Genomic DNA, 21,974 nt, shown 5'->3' with positions numbered 1-21,974 from the left:
CAGTCTTCAGAGCTCTAGCCCAGCACACCTTCCTTTACTCTCTGAACATACCCCCTGATCCCTACTCGGCCTCTGCACATACTGTTGCACCCTCTTTCCCCAACAGAGCCTCTTCCTAGGCTGCCCCTCCCATCCTTCAGGTCTCTGTCCCCATCTCAGTGAGGCTAAGGCTGTGGCCAACCCCATTCCCCAGGTCGCTCTCCTTCTTGTCCACAACACTGAGGCCTTATTCACCTATTGCTTGACTCCACCATCGCCCTAAGAGGAGGGTGTCTGCCTTTGTTCCTGAGCAGCACCTGGCGCAAACACACACTCAAACCTGCTGAATGAACCAAGTGGATGACTAATGAACAAAGTCGCTAACATTTAAGTGATTGCTGTGTGACAGGCACGTCGCCAGGCACACTTTGCTTCTCTTTCAAATATCAAGAGTCAGTAGAGGCAGTTACTAGGAACCCCATTTGACATGCAAGACAACTAAGGCTTTAGCAGGGGCAGGGTCTGGATCTCCCATAGGAGGCAGCTGGACGCCAACCTATACCCTAAGGGTCCTAGGACATGAGGGCAGTAGTGCTCAACTAAAGCTCCATTCTAGTAATGACCGACTTATCCTGGTTTGCTGAGACTGCCCAGGCTTCAGCACTAGCAGCAGATGGGCAGGTGGCCACCTTGTTTCTTATGCCACACATTGTGGGCCCACACATTGTTAGCTCTGTCCCTCCGAGGAAGCCAGTGCTGCCCCTATGGGCTATGACTGGAGGGGTTGGTTCCTGCCTTTTGCCTGTCCTAGGGGATGGTGGCTTCATCATCATGGGCCAGCTCACTGAAGCCTGTGCTCACTAAAAGGCTCCTATGGCCTTTTCTGGACTCGAGCAAAGGAAACAAGATACATTTTAGATAATACAAAGGTGGAACTTGGCCTCATCTAGATGTTCCCTCAAAGGAACACATTTGCTCCCTCTCGCTCTTTTCTTTTACACACATGAGTGTGCTTGTGTGTGTGTGTGCACATGTGTGCTTGTGCACAGATATGTGCTGCACACGTAGAAGTTGGTTCTCTCCTTCCATTATGTAGGTCTGGGGGATCAAACTCAGGTCATTAGACCTGGCAGCAGGTGGCACCCTTACTCACTGAACCATTTCGCCTGTCCCACACCCATTTGCTATTTTCTACTCATCTATCCGCCCTACCTTCAGTGACACACAGACTGTACAATAGCTCCCTTAAGCAGTCAAGTAAGTGGCTGTCCGGGTTCCCAGAGCGCTCTGCAGGAGGCCAGGGAGGGCCCTGGATGCTGGCCTGGGAATCCTCTCTGACACGCGGTGCTGCACGGGAAAGCCATGTGGGGCTGGGAACTCCGCCAATTCCCAATTTTGGGCTTTCCACTCCATTCTTTCCACCCCTGAGCTCAGTGGCCGTAACCTCACACGAATAGTTTGTCCAGTTCAGAAATATGTTCGGGCCCCTGATCTCCACGGTGGCTTCTCAAATACTTACACGGCCTCCTGGAGAGGGGAAGGAAGACTTGGCGAGAGGGCTATGCGGAAAACACAGGAGAAGGGGTTCCCCCGAGAAATTCATGAGGGGAATTTATCTCTGAGAACAGGAGAGAGACAGCCCCACCCAAACCGAGAGTGCTTCCAGCCCTTAGAACCAGACCGAGCACATGAGCTGGGAGAAGCACAGAGACCGTGCATCTGAAGTCACTGCCCCCGCCCATGCTGGGAGTTGCAGGGTCCCTGCCCAGGCTCCTCAGGCCAGAGTCAGCAACAGTGAACACTGGTGTCTCCTATGCAGGGCCAGGCCAGGAGGAGTGGTGTCCAGCCTAAAGTGGTGGGACTCCGCCAGGAAAGGGCCTGGGCCAGCCAGCCTCCTGTTGACACCACAGATGATGTGGGCAGAGGCGCCTCTTATCAGAGCGGGCAAAGCCCCAGAAAGGGTGGGTCTAAGTCAGACATGAGGGACTTCCCAGCTGTCTGAATTATGATACCTTGCCAAAGGAGGTGGAGGAAAAGCCTCTCCCATACAGATAGTGCAAGGGAGAAGTTTCTTGAGGATGATTGAAGGCAGCCATCTTTAGGTTCATGAGAACAGGCATTGAGTACATTTTAAGAACTGGGTGTATAGGTCAGTGGTAGAGAGCTTGCCTGGCTTACAGACAACCTGGGTTCTATTCTCAGCCCTCACCTCTAAACACATAAAAATGTGTCTGCAAGTCCTTCTTAAAACACTGGACAGGCTTCTAAGGAGGGCAATAGCTTAAGATCAGAGGGTCTGTGCGGGCAGAGTCAGCTCCTGCTCTTAGCCAAATGCTGTGCTTTCAAGCAGCATACAAGACCCTTCCTGTTGCAACATCTCCAGCGCAACACAAATACAAGCGGGAGACATGCTTGTCCTGGACTCCCAGCCCTGAGATGGAGGGACAGACACAAGGTCCAAGTAAAAGGGCACTGGCTGGGCGCTGGTGGCACACACCTTTAATCCCAGCACCCAGGAGGCAGAGGCAGGTGGAGCTCTGAGTTGGAGGCCAGCCTGGTCTACAGATCGAGTTCTAGGATAGCCAGGGCTACACAGAGAAACCCTGTCTCGAAAAAGAAAAAACAAACAAAGAAAGAGGACACTGGACTACATAACAATGTTCCCTCCAGAGTGGCAGCTTCTCCAGGGTCCGGCTTTACCAATTCCCCACCCCTACTCCATCCCGGCTCTGACACAGGAAGAGGAAGTTCCCCTGAGCATCCACCCTCTTCATCCCTCTGCTCTGTCACCTTCCTGCACTGCCCGCATGTGCTTCTAACCAGTGTCATCTTCCCAGTGCTCACACCTGTGAGCTAAATAAAAAGAGCGAAAGCTCCACTTCTAAGGGTAGACGCAGCTGTCTGCCTCAGTCAAGGAGGGAACACCAACTTTCTTTCCTTTTTCTGGAGGCTCAGTGCAACCCAACTGAAAGGTCAAAGGTCAAAGCAGGAGGAGCTGGGGAGACAGCGCAGTTGGCAGGGTACTTGCCTAACAGGCACAAAGCTGTGGGTTCAGTCCCCAGCACCATATAAAACAAGGCAGGACAGTACAATCTTGTTATCCCAGCACTCAGGGGGTGTAGACAGGAGGATCAGAAGTTCAAACTCATCCAGAGCTACATAGCAAGTTTGGGGCCAGCCTAGACTACATGAGACCCTGCCTCAAAGGGAGGGAAAGAAAGGGCTGGAGATACAGCTCAGCAATTAAGAACGCTTGTTGCTCTTGCGGAGGACCTGGGTTCAGTTCCCAGCACATACAAGGTAGCTCACAGCCATCTCTAGCTCCAGTTCCTGGGGATCTGATGGCCTCTTCTGACCTCCTCTGGCACCGGACATGAACATAGTACATACATACATGCCATTCAAATACTCATACACATAAAATGAATTTAAAAAGAAAAGAAAAGAAAAATCAAAGTAGAAGCCAAAAATGGAGCATGCCTATCATTCCAGATTTTGAGGGGTTGAGACCAGAGGATCACTGTGAATACAAGGCTAACCAACCAACCCACCAAAACTCCACTCACCTCAAATTAGAGGCTGGAATATAATTCAGAAGAAGAGGGATAGGAGCCTTCTGTTCATACACAATTAGACAAAAAAAAAAAGCAAACCAAACTCCAGAACATGTAATGCTCAGAAGACTGCTGCTGAGCTATAGAGTCTCCCAGCACAGAGGTGCCACGCCTGGGGGACAGGAAAAGGCAGGGAGGCTCTCAGGTCCGGAAGACCTCACTCTCCTATCAAGGGCTCTCACCCCTGCCTGGTACATGGTGCCCCCAAACTCAGATGCTCAGCTCTGGGTGAGGAGGGGCTGGGTGGCGAAGGGTTGGCAGAGTGTAGGGTTGGGTGGGGACAGCTCTCCTGGCCTAATTCAGCCCTAGGCATGAAACCTAAACCTGCATTCCAGGGTGCCAGAAACCTTCCCTGTTGGGGCAGGAGGGCACCTTCACCCTCCTGCGGCCTCCAATCCTTTCATCCTCTAGATGTTACAGGAACCCTTCTCACTCCTCCACCAAGCATTAAGAATTTCTCTAATGAAGCCACTGGCCTGGCCCACACTGTTCACACTGGCCCACACTGTTCACACTGGCCCACACTGCTCACACTGTTCACACTGGCCCACACTGTTCACACTGGTCCACACTGCCCACACTGCTCACACTGGCCCACACTGCTCACACTGGCCCACACTGTTCACACTGGCCCACACTGCTCACACTGGCCCACACTGTTCACACTGGCCCACACTGCTCACACTGGCCCACACTGCTCACACTGGCCCACACTGTTCACACTGGCCCACACCCAGGGCAGCTAGCCCTTTTCTAGCTGTTGCTGGCTGTGCACATGTGCCCCGTCCCCTCCCTCCAAGATATTCCTCTAGTGTGAGATTCACACCTTAAGTTAGCACTAGCAGATTTACCCGAGGTGTGAGAGCCCAGTGGACCACAGAATGCTAGTCTCGGCAGCCAGGCCCAGATAAATTGCTAGGAAGGACCCTGGCAGCCCTAGGAGAGGCGGGACAAGGGGACAAGAGTTCAAGGAGAAGGCTGGGGACAGAGGCTGTAAGGAGAGGTTGTGCCTTTCAGAGTCACGAGCTCTGCCACACTGATATTCCAGGACGGACTATCAACGTTAGAGAGGAAAGGAAGCCAAAGAAGCCAGGCCCTGCCTTCCTGTCACACCTATACCATCTGTATTCACTGTCACCTACCTAGCTCTTCACTTCCCCAACACTAACATTCCCTAAAATGGTGGTATCTAGGTGTGTGTGTGTGTGTGTGTGTGTGTGTGTGTGTGTGTGATGCTTCTACCTTTTGGAGAATAGGGAGAAAGTATTAAGAAGGTATTAGAATTTTCTATATTACCTCATCCATTTCTTTCTTTCTTTGGTTTTGGTTTTTTGAGACAGGGTTTCTCTGTGTAACAGCTCTGGCTGTCCTGGAACTCACTCTGTAGACCAGACTGGCCTCGAACTCACAGAGATCCGCCTGCCTCTGCCTCCCAAGTGCTGGGATTAAAGGCGTGTGCCACCACTGCCGGGACCCTCATCCATTTCTATGCCTGCACATCTTATTATATAAATAAGTTTAGTGTTAGAAGAGAACTACCAGTAATTCCGATGTGTCCCAAGTGAACATGTATCAATTACTAGGCATGTATCAATTTCTTTTTCTAGATTGATAATGCTACTAGAAATTTCAGGTCTGAGGGTGCAGCTTAGTGATGGACACTTGTCTAGTATTGGCAGACCTCCGGTTTGATCTCCAGTACCTTTCTGGGGGTGGTAGAGGAGGGGGGCTGGTTGGATTGATTTCAGTCTGCCCTGTGGAGGAAGAGCCCAGTCCTAGCCTGTTCCAATCGAGATAAGATGGCCACGTCTAGGTAGTACATGGTGACAGGAACACAGTAGAACCCCAGATCTTAATCTTGTAATTGGTGAACTCCAAATCATAATTAGTCTGTCTTCAAACAGGTTCTTCTCCCTCTGGCCATTCCCCCAAAGAACTTCACCTTCCTACATCCAACAGCTACTCAGCAGTTGGGGAAGACAAAGATGCTTGCATTGTAAACTAGGAACACTCTGGAAGGGGAGCATCACCACACAGCTGGTGTATCCCTAGGCGAGCCTTAGATGATGCAGAGGGGCGGGGTCAAGCTCCCAAGCCCCTTTCTTCTCCGTTAGTCCTGCATCTTAGCTCCTGCACTGCGCGGCTCCTCGACACCACTCTTCCTCCAAACACAATTTGAGAATTCTCTTTCATTTGTGTGCAACTTCTACTGACTTGGAAGCTCTGGGGGAGGACGGACAGTGTGTGCTGTCACGGTCACCAGTGTGAGGTCGTCTACAGAGCTGGAACTAGTTGTCACATTTTGTTGGAGGCGTATCAGAGGACCTTAATTACTGTGCCGCCCTACCAGGTTCTGTAGGGGAGGGACGAAGTAGAAGGCTAGAGATGGAACCCGAGATAGAAAGTCCAGCCAACGTTTATCTACATGCAAATTCAACAGAATTGTCTTTAGCCACTTAAAAGAGGCCCCATGCCGGTGATTTATAGTTTATTTAAAGCTCCCTGTTCTGACCCTTCTTCTCTGCGTCCAGAATTTCCTCCCATCTGCCAGCCTACTGCTCCCAGAAAACAATGTCTCCCCTGATTAGGGTGCTATGGCAGAGGGTGTATATGGAAGACTCCTGTGTGGAAGAAAGAATGCATCCTTCTGTCTCGTCCAAAGAGTCTCTCGCCCAGGTTCCTCCTTCCACACTAAGGAGTGCCGAGACTGAGAACATACCTCCTCTTGTCCTCAAGGCAAGGGGCCCCTCACTCCAGACTCACCAAATGTTCCCTCCTCAGGAAGCCCCGAGATGGGAGGGGCAGCTCAGAGGATAAGGACTCTTTCCTAGCCCGAGTCTCCTGAGCTGCTTTACTCTGCGGCGCTTGGAGAGATTTCTGGAAATGGGGCAGAGACAGAAGATGAGAAAATAAAAGGGGGGGCTGGAGGAATTCGGGTTGAAAATCTAAAGCCAGCCTGGCTCTGTCAAGAGGAAGCAGAATTGGAAGAATTGGAAAGGGGGAGGGGCTCATGAAGGCCAGCCCTTCCGGAGGATCTACAGGTAGTTAAGAGACTTTCACCCCCCAGGGATGTACCCACGGGTAAGGTACCCATGCTTCTGTAAATAACCTTTCATCCATGTTTATGTAACAACTCTAGTGAAATTCAATGGGCCATTAGAAGAGGAGGAGGAGGAGGAGGAGGAGGAGGAGGAGGAGGAGGAGGAAGATATTGACAACAAGAAAGTAGACGGAAGAAGTTGGGAAGATGAAGTCATCAGTGGGAGGGGGCTGGGGAATGTGATCAAAATGCATGTACACATGTATGAGAATGTTGTAATGACGTCCATTACTAGATATAATTAATAATACACTATTATAAACTTTTTTAAAGAAGGGAATTGGAACTGGGGGGAAAAAAAGCAAGAAAATGAAAAGGGTCCCATTGGTGCAAAATGCTGAGTCCCTCTCCTGATAAGCCCATGTTGACAAAGTGTCCTGTTGACTCCCAGCCCTTTGTCTTAGCTTTTGTTTATACAGAGCCATAAAGAGCTGGGGGCTGGAGTGATGGTTCGCACTCAGGGACCTGGGTCTGGTTCCCAGCACCCGAGTGGTGGCTCACAACCATCTGGAACTCCTCCTTCAGGGGATCTGATGCGTTATTTGAATTCTGCAGGCAACAGATTTGCACATGGTGCATAAACACAATATGCAAACAAAATACTGACACATAACATCAAACAAACAAACAAATAAATAAACAAACAAACACAAACACATTTAGACCGAGCCTATAGCTTCTTCCACACCTTCCCAGCCCTTCCTATTTCTCTAAACATCCCTCCTCTTTTCTGGTCACTCTCTCAACTTTGTGGCCAGTCACTGTTGACTGCTGAGGTCACCCAGCACTAGCTCCCCGACTCCCACCACCCCGCCCAGGGTCTTCCTTATTCTAACCTACTCTAGGCTGAGGAGCAACTGCTACTCCAACACATCAATGTAATGCAGGAACAGTATTAGCATGTGCATTGGACCCAATTCCACATTCTATTAAAACGCAAAACCAGGGGCTGGAAAGACGGCTCAGCAGTTAAAAGAACTTCCTGCTCTTGCAGAGGATCTGGGTCCAGTTTCCAGTACTCACATGTCAGCTCATAATTACATGGAACTATATGTGTTGGTTTGAATAGGTATGGCCCCATACACTCATGTGCTTGACAGCTTGGCCCATAGGGAGTGGCACTGTTACGAGGTGTGGCCTTGTTGGAGTAGGTGTGTCTTGTTGGAGGAAGTGTGTCTTGTTGGGGGAAGTGTGTCACTGTGGGGGAAGTGTGTCACTGTGGGGGAGGGCTTTGAGATCTCAGATGCTTAAGCACAGGCTCAGTGTCACACAGTTCTTTTGTGGCTGCCCTGTGGATCCAGATGTAGAACTCTCAGCTCCTTCTCCAGCACCATGTCTGCCTGCATGCCACCATGTTTCCCACCATGATGATAATGGATTAAACCTCTGAACTGTGAGCCAGCCCCGATTAAATGCTTTCCTTTATGAGAGTTGCTGTGGTCGTGGTGTCTCTTCACAGCAATAGAAACCCAAACTATCATACTCTCATTCCAGGGGATCCATGACACTGACTTCTGGCATCTTCTTGGCACCAGCATACGTGATGCACACAAACTCATTCAGGCGCGCACACACACACACACACACACACACACAAATAGAACATTTTTTTTTTTTTTTTTTTTTTTTTTTTGGTTTTTCGAGACAGGGTTTCTCTGTGTAGCTTTGCACCTCTCCTGGAACTCACTTGGTAGCCCAGGCTGGCCTCGAACTCACAGAGATCCACCTGGCTCTGCCTCCCGAGTGCTGGGATTAAAGGCGTGCGCCACCACCGCCCGGCCCAAATAGAATATCTTTTAAAATATGAAACCAACTTTAAGTCCTCTGCACTTCTGTACACAAGAGGCAACAGAGCATTAATAGGCTGTGAGCCAGAAAACAGACAGTCCTCTACTGGTGCAAAGACCCCAGGCAGGTCATTAAAATCTTTAGCTTAGCAGAGAATATTAAATTCAAGTGCTAGTCAAACAACAAACTCAACCAATAAAAAGTAAGAAAACAACAACAACAAACAAGTCCTGTCTCTCTCTAGAATTGTATAAATAGAGGCTAACAAAATCACGTTAGTGTCAAAAACCCCAAGTTCCTTTAAGCCTCCTTATTTGCTATAATTTGAAAAGTTGTATCTACAGTAAACCCAAGCAAAAAATAAGAGAAAAAGGGTCACACTCTATTTCCCTCACCACCGACACCCCGCCCCAGAAGCCGGGCTAGCTTCGAACTCCCTGGCTCACGAAATCCTCTCCGATCCTGAGTAGCCAGGACTTCTGGCAAAAGGTTCCCTACTCCAGTCTACTCAAACTTACTTCATTTGGGGTTCTAACTAGAATTCAAACTTACTCTCTTATCTTTATTCCCATTATTAATCTGCAGGAGCCTCCCACAGGTGACAAAATCATACGAAACCAAAAGGCATCTGAGATTGGTCTTCTGGTAATTTTTATAGATGGTAAATTATCATAGTTACATGAAAGGATGAGAGAAATGGGAGGAAAGTCTGGGTCCTGCTCTGAGGAGCCCCCAGGTTCCAGCTTATTGGATCCCTGAGTCCACTTTGTGACAGAAACAGCTGACCCCAATAATAAGAGGAGGAAAACAAAAAGATCCAGCTTCAGTTCTGGCGGGAATCTGTAAAGTAAGACCTGCATGTCTCAGGAAAGCACAAGACACACCCTCTCCTTAGAGTCCATCCTGCTCTAAGAGTCACTGAGAAAGAAGATCAAGGGATAGCCTTGGTGGTGCATGCCTATAACCCTGGCACTAAGAAGGACTGAAGCAGGAGGATCAGAGGTTCCAGGTCAGCCTTGGTGGCAGAGTGATACTGTCTCAGAGAAACAAACAAACAAAATAAAACCAGGAGGTGATGGTGGGTGTGGCAGTGCGTGCCTGTAAATCCCAGCACTTGGGAGGCTGAAGCAGGCTAACTGGTGTGAGTTCAAGACCATCCTGGGCTCCAAAGTGAGACCTTGTTTCAATAAATAAATAAAAATGAAAATGAAAAAAAACTTTAGCTGGCAGGAAGTAGGCAGTGTCCAGAGGGTAGTATTAGACACAGCTTAAAGGCCCAGAGGAGCTGACTGAAGGCCACCAATCCCTGCCATCTTCAGCCTCTGAGGTGACAGGAAGCATGGGGGACAGACAGCAGCTGCAGTCACACATACCTTAGCCACATTAGAGATTAGGATTCTTTGAAACATATAAGCACGCGTATTCCAGCAAAACCTCCAGGCACACGAGCTCTGTTTATACAACACCTATTATCAGTTTTCACATGCATACATAAACACACATGTACACACATGCACTGTACTATTTAATCCCAGTAACTCCTATGGACTAAATATAAACATTACTTCAAGCACCTGAACCTAAAGCTTATAAGATATATACCAGGCCTGTAATCCTATCTACTTGGGAGACAGGCAGGAGAAGCATGAACTGAAAGGCTACCTACACTACAGAGTGAGTTCATTGTCCAGTCTGGGCAATGTAGTGAGAATCTGTCTTAAATTTAAAAGTAAAAAAGGAGGGCTGGGCGCTACAGCTTAGTGGTCGTGGTGGTGGTGGTGGTGGTGGTGGTGGTGGTGGTGGTGGTGGTGGTGGGCTTGTGCAAAGTCCTGGGTTTGGTCCCCACATGATGGGGGAAAAATGTTTATCAGACAGGGTTAAAAAAAAATCAGTAATCCCAAGACAGAAAACAGCAACTGATCCAAAGGCACGCTTATGATATGCCATCCCAATTCTAACAATAAGGTACTCAGATGGTGGGAATACTACTTCCTGTAGACCTTTCTCAGCCAATGAACTTTAAGATAAGTGCGAGGAAGAACTCTATATTAAGTTTTTCCGTAATCAAAGACTGATAGAACGGGGAATTGATTATAAGTGCATCTAAATCACAAATAAGTACAGACTGGTAAAGAAATAGGAGTAAAGAATGCTTTGGAGAATCATAGTTCCTCAGGTGTCAGGAGAAGGAACAGCTCTTCATGGCCTCCCTCCTTCCAGCACTTTAGAACACTGTACTCTTCCCACAAGATGAAAACCAATCCATTGGGTCTCCAGAAATGTACCTTCCCTAGAAGCTGGAAAATAATATTTCAAAATCCTAGTCACTCTCCTCCAATCCCCAGCCCTTGAAATGGCCTTTACCTTCTACAGGGGAGGTTTTCAGTCTCTCGCAGATATTCTGTACACCTCCATAGTGGGCACTGATCTGGGTGACTGCATCAGCCGCACGAAGCTCCATGAGCTTCCTCAAGTCCATTAATGTGCAGCCAAACTCCCCTTCATAGTCCTCAGCTACTGAGTTGCCCGGCAAGCTATGTGCTGATGAGCTCGTCATTTTGCCTGCGGTTACCAGACTCTCAAGCAGAGAAGATGTAGAGTTTCCCTCCAACTGATCTGTGTCTCTTGCCTTCTCTTCCCTGTTTCTTCTCACTTCTTTCTTCTCTGGGGGCCCAGTTAGGGGATAAATTGACAATATCTTGTGCAATAAGCTTCAGAGTAGCAACACCAAGCCTAGATCTTTTCTTCTGTATCAAGTCTACTAGTGAGAGGAGGAAGAGGTTGGGGGAACTTAGTAGAAGACGGACTTGGCGTCACGCTGATTGGTGTCCTCTGTGTGGCGATGAAAATAGTCATCCAGAGCAGGTAGGTTCCTAGCTTAGACTACTTGTCCATAGAGAAGTGTAAACAGGATAAGCATGTTACCATGGAGGCAACCTTAGCAACAACCAGCAACTTCGATGGTAGAACAGCGTCATCAGGAGAAAGAGGAGGGCTCCCTGGATAACGATGACAGCTAGGTCTCTGGAATAGAGATGCAAAAAAAGACAAAAAGAAACAATTAGAACAGCCATGAGGATCCAGGATCTGCAAGGTACTCTCCAGTACAAGGGTTTAAATGACAGTTGGTATCTGAGCGGAACTGATAGCTGAGGCCTAAGCTGAGTGGCCAGACTCATGGGAGGCCCTGGGTGGGCCTGTCAACTGGTAATGTAGAGAATTTATCTCAGAAACATCATCTTTAAGTTACTTCTTCCAAACCAAGGCACACAAACTAACTTAAGAAACTTGCATACAAAAGGTTACCACCTCTAATGCCTCCCCATAGTCCCCCAGGAGACACTTTAGTCTGGCCTTTCCTGTAAGGTGAGAGAAGAATCAGAAAAGGAATTGAGACCCAAGAGGGCAGGATGGCTTGCCCACGCACCATGAACTCCTATGCTCCATACTCTTCCCCACTCCCAACACAGACATTTACAAACCAGGAAGACAGGCTGATGAAAGGTCCCTTAAAACACCTTCGGTGGTGTGAAGATTTGGCAACCCATGGCAGTTATCTGGCATCAAATTTCGGTCTTAGGGCTTAAGCCCTCTCAGCAGCCTTTCCTGGTAAGGAACGAATAAAATGCTCTGGCAGTTTATGATACAGGGTGGAATCATTTTTCTCCCTATAAAGGGCAGATGGGCCTCTGAGGAAGAAAGATAGTAAGTCTGACGCCTATGAGTGTTCAAGTTTCTCCAGCGTAGGAGAGATAAGTTCAGCCGGTGCATAGGCCCCAACAGTCATCAGTGCGAGGAAGCACCAGAGGGTCTCACGTTAGTACAGTGACACATCAGAGGAGAGAGAGAGAGACGTTACATGGAGCACATACTGGCTGAGTGTGTGGGCACGGTAAGGATGAGCCGGGCTGAAGGTGGCACAGAGACTGAGCTGAGCCCTGTGCTTGGCTACAGACAAGGGCTGACACGCGTCACACATCAGCCTCTCCAATGAGAGGGGCTCTCACTAGACGTAGCACCCAAATATGTAGGGCCCGTGTTAAATACCTGTTCCGTATAATTGGGTTATGCCGCCAGGAGCTGGCAAGGCACTCCAATTGGCTGGGTGATAAACAGATGCCATTCTTGCTTCCAGAAGGTGAACGAAACTCAAGAGTCATCAGATAAGGACTTGGTTCTTTTTTTTATCAATTATTTTCTCCAGAAGCCAATTTGATCAAAGCCCCTACTGATTCCAACCAACCCTGTTTCAGGCGGGTTCTTCTGAGATGGAGGTTGTTACACCCCCCTCCCTCAGCTAGCATGCCCCATCAACATTCTCAATACTCTAACTTACAGTAAGTTAAGCAAGCAGGGAATCCTGAGAAATGCGGTCTGGAAAGAGCCTGAGGCAATGGGTCTAACTCTCTTGTTCAGACAGGCCTAGATGCAGGACCAACCCTAGCAGTCCCTTCCTATTCAAATCCTGTGGAAAGGAGAATTGGGGATGTTACGAGAAGGGCGCATACATTCACATAAATATGCTCTCATAGTTGCCCAATTTTGTTATTATTTTTGTTAATTTTTTTACTGTATATAATTTATTATGTGTGCATGTGCACATGTGCACTTGTGTGCACACACAGGTATATGTGAATGTTTGTGTGCATACATGTGCTTAGAGGATAGAGGTGCACTTTGGGCCAGGGTCTCTCATTGACCTAGAGCTCCCTTAGGCTGGCTAGTCAGTGATCTCCCGAGATTCTCTTGTCTTTGCCTACCCAGAGCTCAGATTACAAGCACATACCACCACCCTGGCATTTTACGTGGGCAATGGGGATTGAACTCAGGTCCCCGGGCTCGCAACTGGTCTATCTCACCCACTTTCTGTGCCTAATCTCTAAATTAAACTTTGTCAGCAGGTACAGTGGCATATGCCTGTCATCTCATCACTCAAGAGGCTGAGGCAGGAGTGTTACAAGTTGGAGGCTTAGTCTGAGCTATAAAGCAAGGCCCTGCCTCTAAAATTCAATGTTAAAATAAGTATTTTCTTTTAGGAAAAAAATATTGTGTCGATGAGTATGCCTAGGGTTCTGTTCTACTCAGGGCTGCGGTGGGGGTCTTGGACTGCACCTTTCCCCACCAGCTGTCACAGGACTTGCTCCCAGTTTGATTTCTCCAAGACTGTAAGGAGTGAGAGGGACTACAGCAGCAGGGGACCCATCTTCACCCTCAGGCAGAGGCCCTTAATCTTTTTTTTTTTTTTTTTTTTTTTTTTTTTTTGGTTTTTCGAGATAGGGTTTCTCTGTGTAGCTTTGCGCCTTTCCTGGGACTCACTTGGTAGCCCAGGCTGGCCTCGAACTCACAGAGATCTGCCTGGCTCTGCCTCCTGAGTGCTGGGATTAAAGGCATGCGCCACCACCACCCGGCGAGACCCTTAATCTTGCAGAGGATGTCCAAGACAATGCTGAGGAGCGTGGAACTGGGGATCAGATTTTACTTTTCTTCCCACTCCCTCTCTTATTTGAGACAGGGTCTCTGTGTAGCCCTAGCTGTTCTAAAACTTGCTCTTGTAGACCAGGCTGGCCTTGATCTCACAGAGATCTGCCTACCTCTGCCTCCCGAGTGCTGGGATTAAAGGAGTGTGCCACCATCGCCCAGCAGATTTTTTTTAATTAATTTTTTTAATTTTATGTATATAGACATTTTGCCTTCATGCATGCCTGTGCACCACTTTCATGATAGAAGGGACCCAAGGAGGCTAGACAAGGGTGTCAAAATCCCTGGAACTTGAGTTATGTATGGTTGTGAGCTGACATGTGGGTGCTGGGAAGAGAACCAGAGTCCTCAAGAAAAGTAGCCAGTGCTCTTAGCTGCTGGGCCATCTCTCCAGCCCTATTTTTTTTTTAAAGACAGTCTTGCAATGGATCCCAGGCTGTCCTGGTACTCACTATATATAGCACAAGCTGGCTGTAAATTCATGACCCCCCAGCTGCTGCCTCTCAAGTGCTGGGATTACAGGTGTGAGCCACTACTTCTGACAGAAGATTCTGATTTTTTCTGTCCCTGCCCACTACAGTGGTGACTCCATGAAGCCAGGGATTCGTTTGTCCATCTTGCTCACTGCCTGCTCCTCATTGCTTAGAAGAGAACTTGTATATAGTGGGCACTCAGCTGACATTTTTATTACGAAATGCACCGGTAGCCAATTCAGAAACACACCTGCTACTTCCCTAGTCACCTTTAGGGAGTCACTTAGGCTGCTTAGGACCTTTAATTGGGAGAAGAATCAGCCCCACCTAACATAGTGTGCTAAGGAAGCAATAAAGGAATGGGTTTGTTGACTTAATAAACGAGCAATTCAGCATGCTGGATGTTCAGCATAGGGCATTCAAGCGATGGGAGAAAACCTCACTTGATCTGAGTGAACTTTTGTTTCTTCATCCTTTAAGCGGAAGGACAGTTGCTCCATGAACCTCTCCAGGAAGCCCCCCCCCGCCACTTCAAGGAAAAGAAAATTCTAAGGCAGCTTCCTTAACAATACCATGAGCTGGGCTGCAGTCACTAGCAATCGTCATTGGCATCTATGGTCCTGGGTCTCAAGAGAATAAGAAAGGGCGGTCTAAGTCTAGATTCTCGACTTCAGACCTCCCCTCAGGTTCGGAAAGCCTTCCTCTCACAGAGACAACCCACGGAAGTGGGTACAGATGATTAGAAGGCAGAATGCTACGGAACTGCTCAGGAGAGGCAGAGATGTACACACGGCAGGGCAGCTGTCCCGCCATGGGTGCAGAGTCTAAGGAGCAATGTGCGCTGGAGACCTCAAGTTTCAGTGGGATCCTCTAAAGTCCTGCTGCACTGAGGGGCGCATGAGGTTTCTAGAATGAGAGCTGTTGGTAACTGCTGAGCTTGCTCCTGCCCTTGCTAGGCAAGTGCCTAAGAAGAATCTGCGAGCCTCATGGTATTCCAGCCAGCGAGGCGCAACCTCTGTCAGGTCAGGATTAATCAGTGACTCAGAGGGAAACATTCCAGGCTAGGTACGTTCTCCATCCTAGGGGATGATGGGCTAGAAGGCTGAAGCCTCATCCTTTTTTCTTGGGGGCAAGAAATCACATTACTTCATAGGATCACATTGCCCTGCTTCCCAATGCACCCGAGAAGCATGCCACCCCACACTTCCTGATAAGCTGAACCTAACGAGGTTCATTAGCAAGTACCCCAAATAAGGAGAGAACCCTATGACCCAAGTCCCAACAGCCTGACGGCCTTTCCCTCAGTTCTGTCCAAGGAACCCCCTAGTCCCCGAGGCTTTCCTGAGGTACTGAAGAAGGCATTCATCCCCAGAGCATCAGGGAAAGGGGCAACTTCCTGTGTAGGTGACAGAGGAGTCACCTTTGATGGAAGGAACCTGTCCCCCGATTCTCCTGCGCCTCTGAAATTGGATGAGGCACGGGCAACAAAGCTTGGAAATGGAGAAAGGGGGCAGCGGGCTTGGAGTCAGGCTTCAGGCTGGTCTAGCACCACAGACAGGCTTGCCTAGGACAAGAGATGACGTGGGTCATTCTACTGGGGCAGCTCAGGACAGCAGACTTGTATGTCCTACCCTCTCCTGTCCTTTTCTCTGGGCCAAGGACTTTTGCTTTAGGGCAAGTTGATAGCACTTGGGGACACTCCAGGAATCATTATCAAGCATGGTATGAGGGTATGGAGGAGAGCTCTCGGGGTAGGTAAGAAGGCTGGCCCTGTCTATGGGATGCATCAGACTGAAATCTGAAAGCTGCATCTGAGACCCCCCAGCAGCGCCTGTCATCTTCTCTGATGAGTCCCCCTCATCCCAAATGAGACTCCAATTTTCTTGCATTCAGGAGTAGAGCAGGGATGAAGAGAGTTGGGGAAGGAGGGAAGTACTGTTTTTTTTTGTTTTTTTTTTTTTGAGTACATTCAATGTGTTAGGCACTATATTTGAGATTTCACGTGGAAACGAGAATGATATTAATTGTGTATAATATGAATGCAAACATTATATAGAACCTAGTACAGTGGCTGGCGAGGCCTGGCTGCTGTGTACCCAGTAGCTATTATCATCATTATGTATACCGTGTCACTAAATGCTCAGCAATCCTATTTTACAACAGACAAATATGGCTTCAGAGAGCCAGGGTTTGAGCTCTGATCTGAACCCAAAGCCACTCTACCTCAAAAAACAAGACCAAAGCTATAGGAAAATGAAAACAAAGCTATGGATTTACTTCCTCAACCTCAAAGGCCCACAGAAACCTATTGGTCCCTCGGTCATGACCCACAAAGGCTTTGTAATAGGTGAGAGAAACGCCTTTTGACTTTTCTAAGTAGTAGTAGACTCCAAGTTCACCATGGGAAGACATTGCCCAAATCTTCCTCTCTCATCCACCCCGCACCACCACTCTGACACCATTCCAAAGCAGCAAGAACTGGCCTCTAGACTGGGCTCTGGGAGCATGCAGTCCCCACCCGAGAAGAGCCCAGGAATGTGGATGCCCCTCTGCTCCACATCTCGTGCCTCCACATCTCTTGGTCTTTCCAACCCTAGTGACCTGCACTGCGAGGTCCTGCTCAGGTCTGCTCCTCTCTGGCCTTCCAACACTTTCCAGAGAGCCGTTCCCTGTGAAGAAGGCTGTCAAGTAGGCTGGGTGTGTAGCTCAGCTGGCAGCATGCTTGCCTAGCATGTAGGAGGCGCTGGGTTCCATCCCCAGAACCACATAAACCGGAGCCAGAGTGGTGGTGAACACCTGCAGTCCTAGTGCTTGGTAGAAGCAGGGGATCGGGAGTTCAAGTCCAGCTTATAGAGTGAGTTTGAAGTCAGCCTGGCCTGCATGAGACTCTGTCTAAACAAGGAAAAAAGAGGGTCGATGAGGTAGCTCAGAGGATAAAGGTACTTGCTGCCAAGACTGATGACCCAAGTTTGACCTCTGAGGACACATGGTGGAAAGGGAGAATGGACTCCTATAAGTTGTCCTCTGATAGCATCCACACATGTGCCTTGGCTCACATGCCTCCATACACATACTCCCTGATACAAATAAGTAAACATAATTAAAACAAAAATTTTAAAGAAAAAGAAGAAAAGTAGCCGGGCGGTGGTGGTGCACGCCTTTAATCTCAGCACTCGGGAGGCAGAGGCAGGTGGATCTCTGTGAGTTTGAGGTCAGCCTAGTCTCTAGACAGAGATCCAGGACAGGCTGTAAAACTATACAGAGAAACCTTGTCTCGAAAAACCAAAAAGAAGAAGAAGAAGAAGAAGAAGAAGAAGAAGAAGAAGAAGAAGAAGAAGAAGAAGAAGAAGAAGAAGAAGGAAGGGGGCAAGCACCTGGTCATACAGTCCTTCTAGTTCTTGGGGGCCAGAGGCAGGAGGATGGAGGGTTCAAGGCTAGCTGGGGCTACACAGAAGCTATAGGCCATCAAAAGCTACACATGAGACTCTCAAAAACAAAACAGGAACCCGCCACAGCAGGCTGCTGGGTGCGAACTATCCCGAGCTGGCCCCTCACACAGCTCCCAGGCAGGCTGACCTGAGCGCACCCCCTCCTTCAGATACACATGGGAAGGAGCCACAGGCAGAGCGCAGGACTTCGCCAGAGTGGTGGTGACATTTAGGTGGTGGTGGTACTGCTTCTCATTTCCCGATCGCTACACTCACGACAGGAAGGCAAGTGAGGGCAGGGCAATGATCACAGGATGGCACCCTGTGGCCAGATCCGGGAACCTGATGCTGTGCTCTGCTAGCGCCTAGACCTGGGGGTGTAGTGGGTCAGTCCTTCCTGGAGGAGAATACTGCTTCCTGGTTAGATGTGGTAGTGCATGCCTCTAATCCCACCCCAGCACTCAGGATGGGGAGGAGTTCAAGGCCAACCTGAAATTCAGAAATGCGGTGTCATCATGAGGGTAATCACTTAGAGAAAATGTGACCTCAGAGATCCATAACCCATCCCCCTCCCCAGAGCCACCAGGTATTTCTAAGCTAAAGTAGGTATAAAACACTATGCTTGGTGGAAGAGGCGGATAGTTACACAGCTTTCACAAGGGTTAAAAGACATGCATCCAAAACAATTCTATACATTGTAAGGGACATGCTTGTACAAAAAGATATCTCCGACCATTAGAATGTTGCCTACAGGCAGAGAAGAGAAATAAGAACTGGGGAAAGATTGATCAGAAAGGGGCCTGATGTAGACTGATGCTAACAATGGCCATGGATCCACAGATTAATTAGCCTGCCCCAACTTAATCCCAAGTCCCCAAACTATATACCATCAAGCATGGTGGATTACATGTAATTCCTAGCACTTGGGAAGCTGAGGCGGGAGGATCGCTGTGAGTTTGAGGTCAGGATGGGCTACAGAATGAGACTATGTCTCGAAAACAACACCCATCCAAAAGAAGAAAAAGAAAATGCAACATAATGCCAAGACCTTTCCATTGTGGAATGGCTGTGTTGTCTGGGGATTCCGGGTAGCAAACCTTGTCAGGTCTTGTGGGAGGTGGGAAGAAGGTAGCCCGTAGAGATACCATGAGTTGACCTATGGTTGATGGCCTGCTCCTGCCTGGCCTGCTCAGATCTGGCCTGTGTCAGAGACTGCAGGATACATTAGGTGACAACAGACATGGGCAGGGAGACAGCACATAGCAGGAATGTGCCTTTCTTCCAAGGCAATGTCACAGCCCTACCTCCACTCCCAGCTCCACCCTATAATAGCACTAAAGTTATCAAGACATGAAAAGGCAATCCCCTGGGACCCAGAGCTACAGGAAGGTATTCTCTTCCCAATCATCTGGAACACACTGGCCCAGGTCATCTCCATCCTCTTGTGGCTAGATGACCGTGGTGTGTGTGTGTGTGTGTGTGTGTGTGTGTGTGTGTGTGTGTGTGTGTGTCGCTGTCTGTCTGTCTGTCTGCCTACCTGTCTATCTGTCTGTCTTGGGGTATGCAGAGGAAAAAGCAACCATAATGTTCTGTTGGTTAAGGAGGTTGAGAGTGATTTTTTTGGGTGGGAGAGACAGTACCATCTAGATCAGTGGTTCTCAGCCTTCCTAATGCTGTGACCCTTTAATACAGTTCCCCATGTCATGGTGACCCCCAACCATACAATTATTTTGTTGCTACCCCATAACTGTAATTTTGCTACTGTTATAAATCGTGGTGTTAAATATCTGGTATGCAGATTATCTGATACACAACCCACAAATGGGTCTTGACCCACAGGTTGAGAACCGCGGGTCTAGAAGGGCTAGCGTCTCGGGAGTGGGCAGGCTCGCTGCCCCTGCCCCTTAACCCTGAGAAGTGCCTGGGAAAACAATCAGCTGGAGTACTTGGTTCTCACTCCTCAGAACCGAGACAGGAAGCTTCGGGCCGGCGCTCAGTGCTCGAGGGCAGTGACATTCAAGCATTCGGCATATACATGTTCTTGGATGACATGGATTGCCTCTCTTGGGGCTGCGGCGGTTTTTCCACACGTTGGTTCCAAGGGAACAAAGGGGCTTTTTAGCAGCTGGATTGCCTCTGGGGCTATTTTTAGAAACAAATTTCATCAGAATCTGTCCTGTTCTTGGAGAGAAGTGGAGGGTCAATCTCCCTTGGCTGTGGGAGCACGGGCCTGTGTGCTCCTGGGTGATGTCTCCCTCATCTACCACAAAGGAGTGCCAGGGCAGCCGCTCTGTGCCTAGGGTCTCCACAGGAAAGCCCACATAGTGGCACTCACCAGAGGGCCACACGGTGGCCCTCCATTTCCCCCCTTCAATCCCATGAGTCCCATCTACACAAAGACAAAGAGCTCCCGCCACCCTGGCCTTCCTGGACTTCTCTCAGCCCAACTAGTTCCTAGAAGACACAGGCAAAGGAGTGAGGTTGGCTTGCTGAAAAGGTGCGCATTAAGAAAACGGCGACAATAACAAACCCAGAAAGACAAACCCGGGTGTGGCGGCATACGTCTATTATCCCAGCACTTGAGAGGATGAGGCAGGAGGATCACTGTGAGTTTGTGGTTACATGGCAAGACCCTGTTTTAAAAAAAACAAAAAGGAGGGAAAGGAGAAGGTGAGGAGAGGAGTCAGGAGAGGGGGAAGCAAAAGAAGACTTTGGGAACGGGAGGGACACCAGGGCTCCTGGGAGCTGGCCCTCGACCAGCTTGCACATCAGGACTGAGGCCAGCCTGGGAATGGACATTGCTTTCTCTCTTTCTTTCTGTTTGTTTTTTGCTTTTGTTTTAGAGATAAAGTTTCTCTGCATAGCCCTGTCTGTCTTGGAACTCGCTCTGTAGCCCAGGCTGGCCTCAAACTCAGAGAACTGCTTGCCCCTGCCTCCCAAGTGCTGGGATTAAAGGTGTGCGCCACCGCCCGGTTGGGTATGGATGTCTCTAACAACCGGATAGTGAAGCCATTGGTCAGGGCAGCATTTGAGAGCCTCTTGTGTGTGTGTGTGTGTGTGGGGGGGGGGGGTCTGATGTTCTCCACATTCCACCCATGTGAGTCAGCCGCACCCAAAGGTTACAAGCTTTGGAAGCCCGAGGCAGTCAGCACACTGCCCAAGCTCCAGGCTGACAGGGGAAGACAAGACCTCTCCGCTCTTGCCCTCTCCCTTCTAGGTGCTCTTTGGACGCTGATGTCCTTTTACTTCATCTCAGAGACCCGGGAGCTTTCCAAGGAGAACTGCTTCTTTTTATAGGTTACAGCAGGAGCCTGTGTTTATTTAAGAACTTGGGCTCAGGTAGGGCGGAACCCCTGTCACTCCTGCTCCCGGTCTCTACAGGAGAGGAGGGACAAGGTCTCTACAGGAGAGGAGGGACAGGTGGGAACAACAACGCAGGTGAGAGAGGAACAGCACCCCCCAGCCTCCTACCCCACCTCATCCCCATCCCACCAAGGGCCTCCGCTTAAAGGCCAGGCCCACTGTCTCCATGACACCTCCCCGGGAGCCTGCCCACGGCTCCCAGGCCAAGGGCCCCAGCGTGCTGCTGGTCCGGCCGGGCCCAGCTGCTGTTTTCCAGGCTGGCTGACAGGCTGTTATAAACACTCGTTTTAGGTTGCTATGGCAAAGAGAGTGTGTAGCCTGGCTACGGTGAAGCTATTTATGTGCCTGAAATGAGGCACAGTGGTATGTTTTTTATTATTTTACTTTGAAAGTTTTCCTTTCCCAACCCCCTAGAACAGCCTTAAAAAAAGAAAAGAAAAAGAGGGAGGGACCACAACTTTCTGGTCGGAAGAAGAAGAATCAAAGTCAGAAAACAAAGCTTGTGCCTTGAGCTGGGAAGGGGAAACCCGAAGTGTGAGCCCCGGTAAGCACTGGAAAGAAGGGAATGCCTGGCTTCAGGCCACAAGTGTGCCTTACCGCTCGGGAACTGAAGCCCTCCCTCAGCCCCCGGCTCATCAGGGAGAAGGGCCAAATCCAGGCTCTTGTCACCTTTCTATAAATCCTACCACTGAGAAAGACAAAGGCCCTCTGTCCTTGTCCTCCAGTCCCGCATTCCTCGATCTCCCATGTC

At 49.2% G+C, this 21,974-nt stretch overlaps 1 protein-coding gene across 6 annotated transcripts in view; it reads right to left on the bottom strand.

Moving 5' to 3' along the window:
- Atp2b4 (ATPase plasma membrane Ca2+ transporting 4) overlaps nucleotides 1-21,974 on the bottom strand; it is a 102,132-nt gene that overhangs the window by 44,902 nt on the left and 35,256 nt on the right. For 5 of the 6 annotated variants that reach the window (XM_059280789.1, XM_059280784.1, XM_059280786.1 and 2 more), the window contains exon 2: nucleotides 10,846-11,505. In XM_059280789.1, the coding sequence (XP_059136772.1) occupies nucleotides 10,846-11,038 (193 nt within the window). In that variant the 5' untranslated portion in view covers nucleotides 11,039-11,505. Of the gene's footprint in view, nucleotides 1-10,845; nucleotides 11,506-12,817; nucleotides 12,909-21,974 lie in introns of those variants that run through there. The other variant, XM_059280785.1, reaches the window with a different exon arrangement.

The sequence above is a fragment of the Peromyscus eremicus genome, chromosome 15 (genome assembly GCF_949786415.1).
Source record: "Peromyscus eremicus chromosome 15, PerEre_H2_v1, whole genome shotgun sequence".
In the NCBI taxonomy this organism is placed as follows: Eukaryota; Metazoa; Chordata; class Mammalia; order Rodentia; family Cricetidae; genus Peromyscus; species Peromyscus eremicus.
The sequence above is the reverse complement of the archived record's forward strand: the minus strand, read 5'-3'. Positions and strand labels throughout refer to the sequence as shown.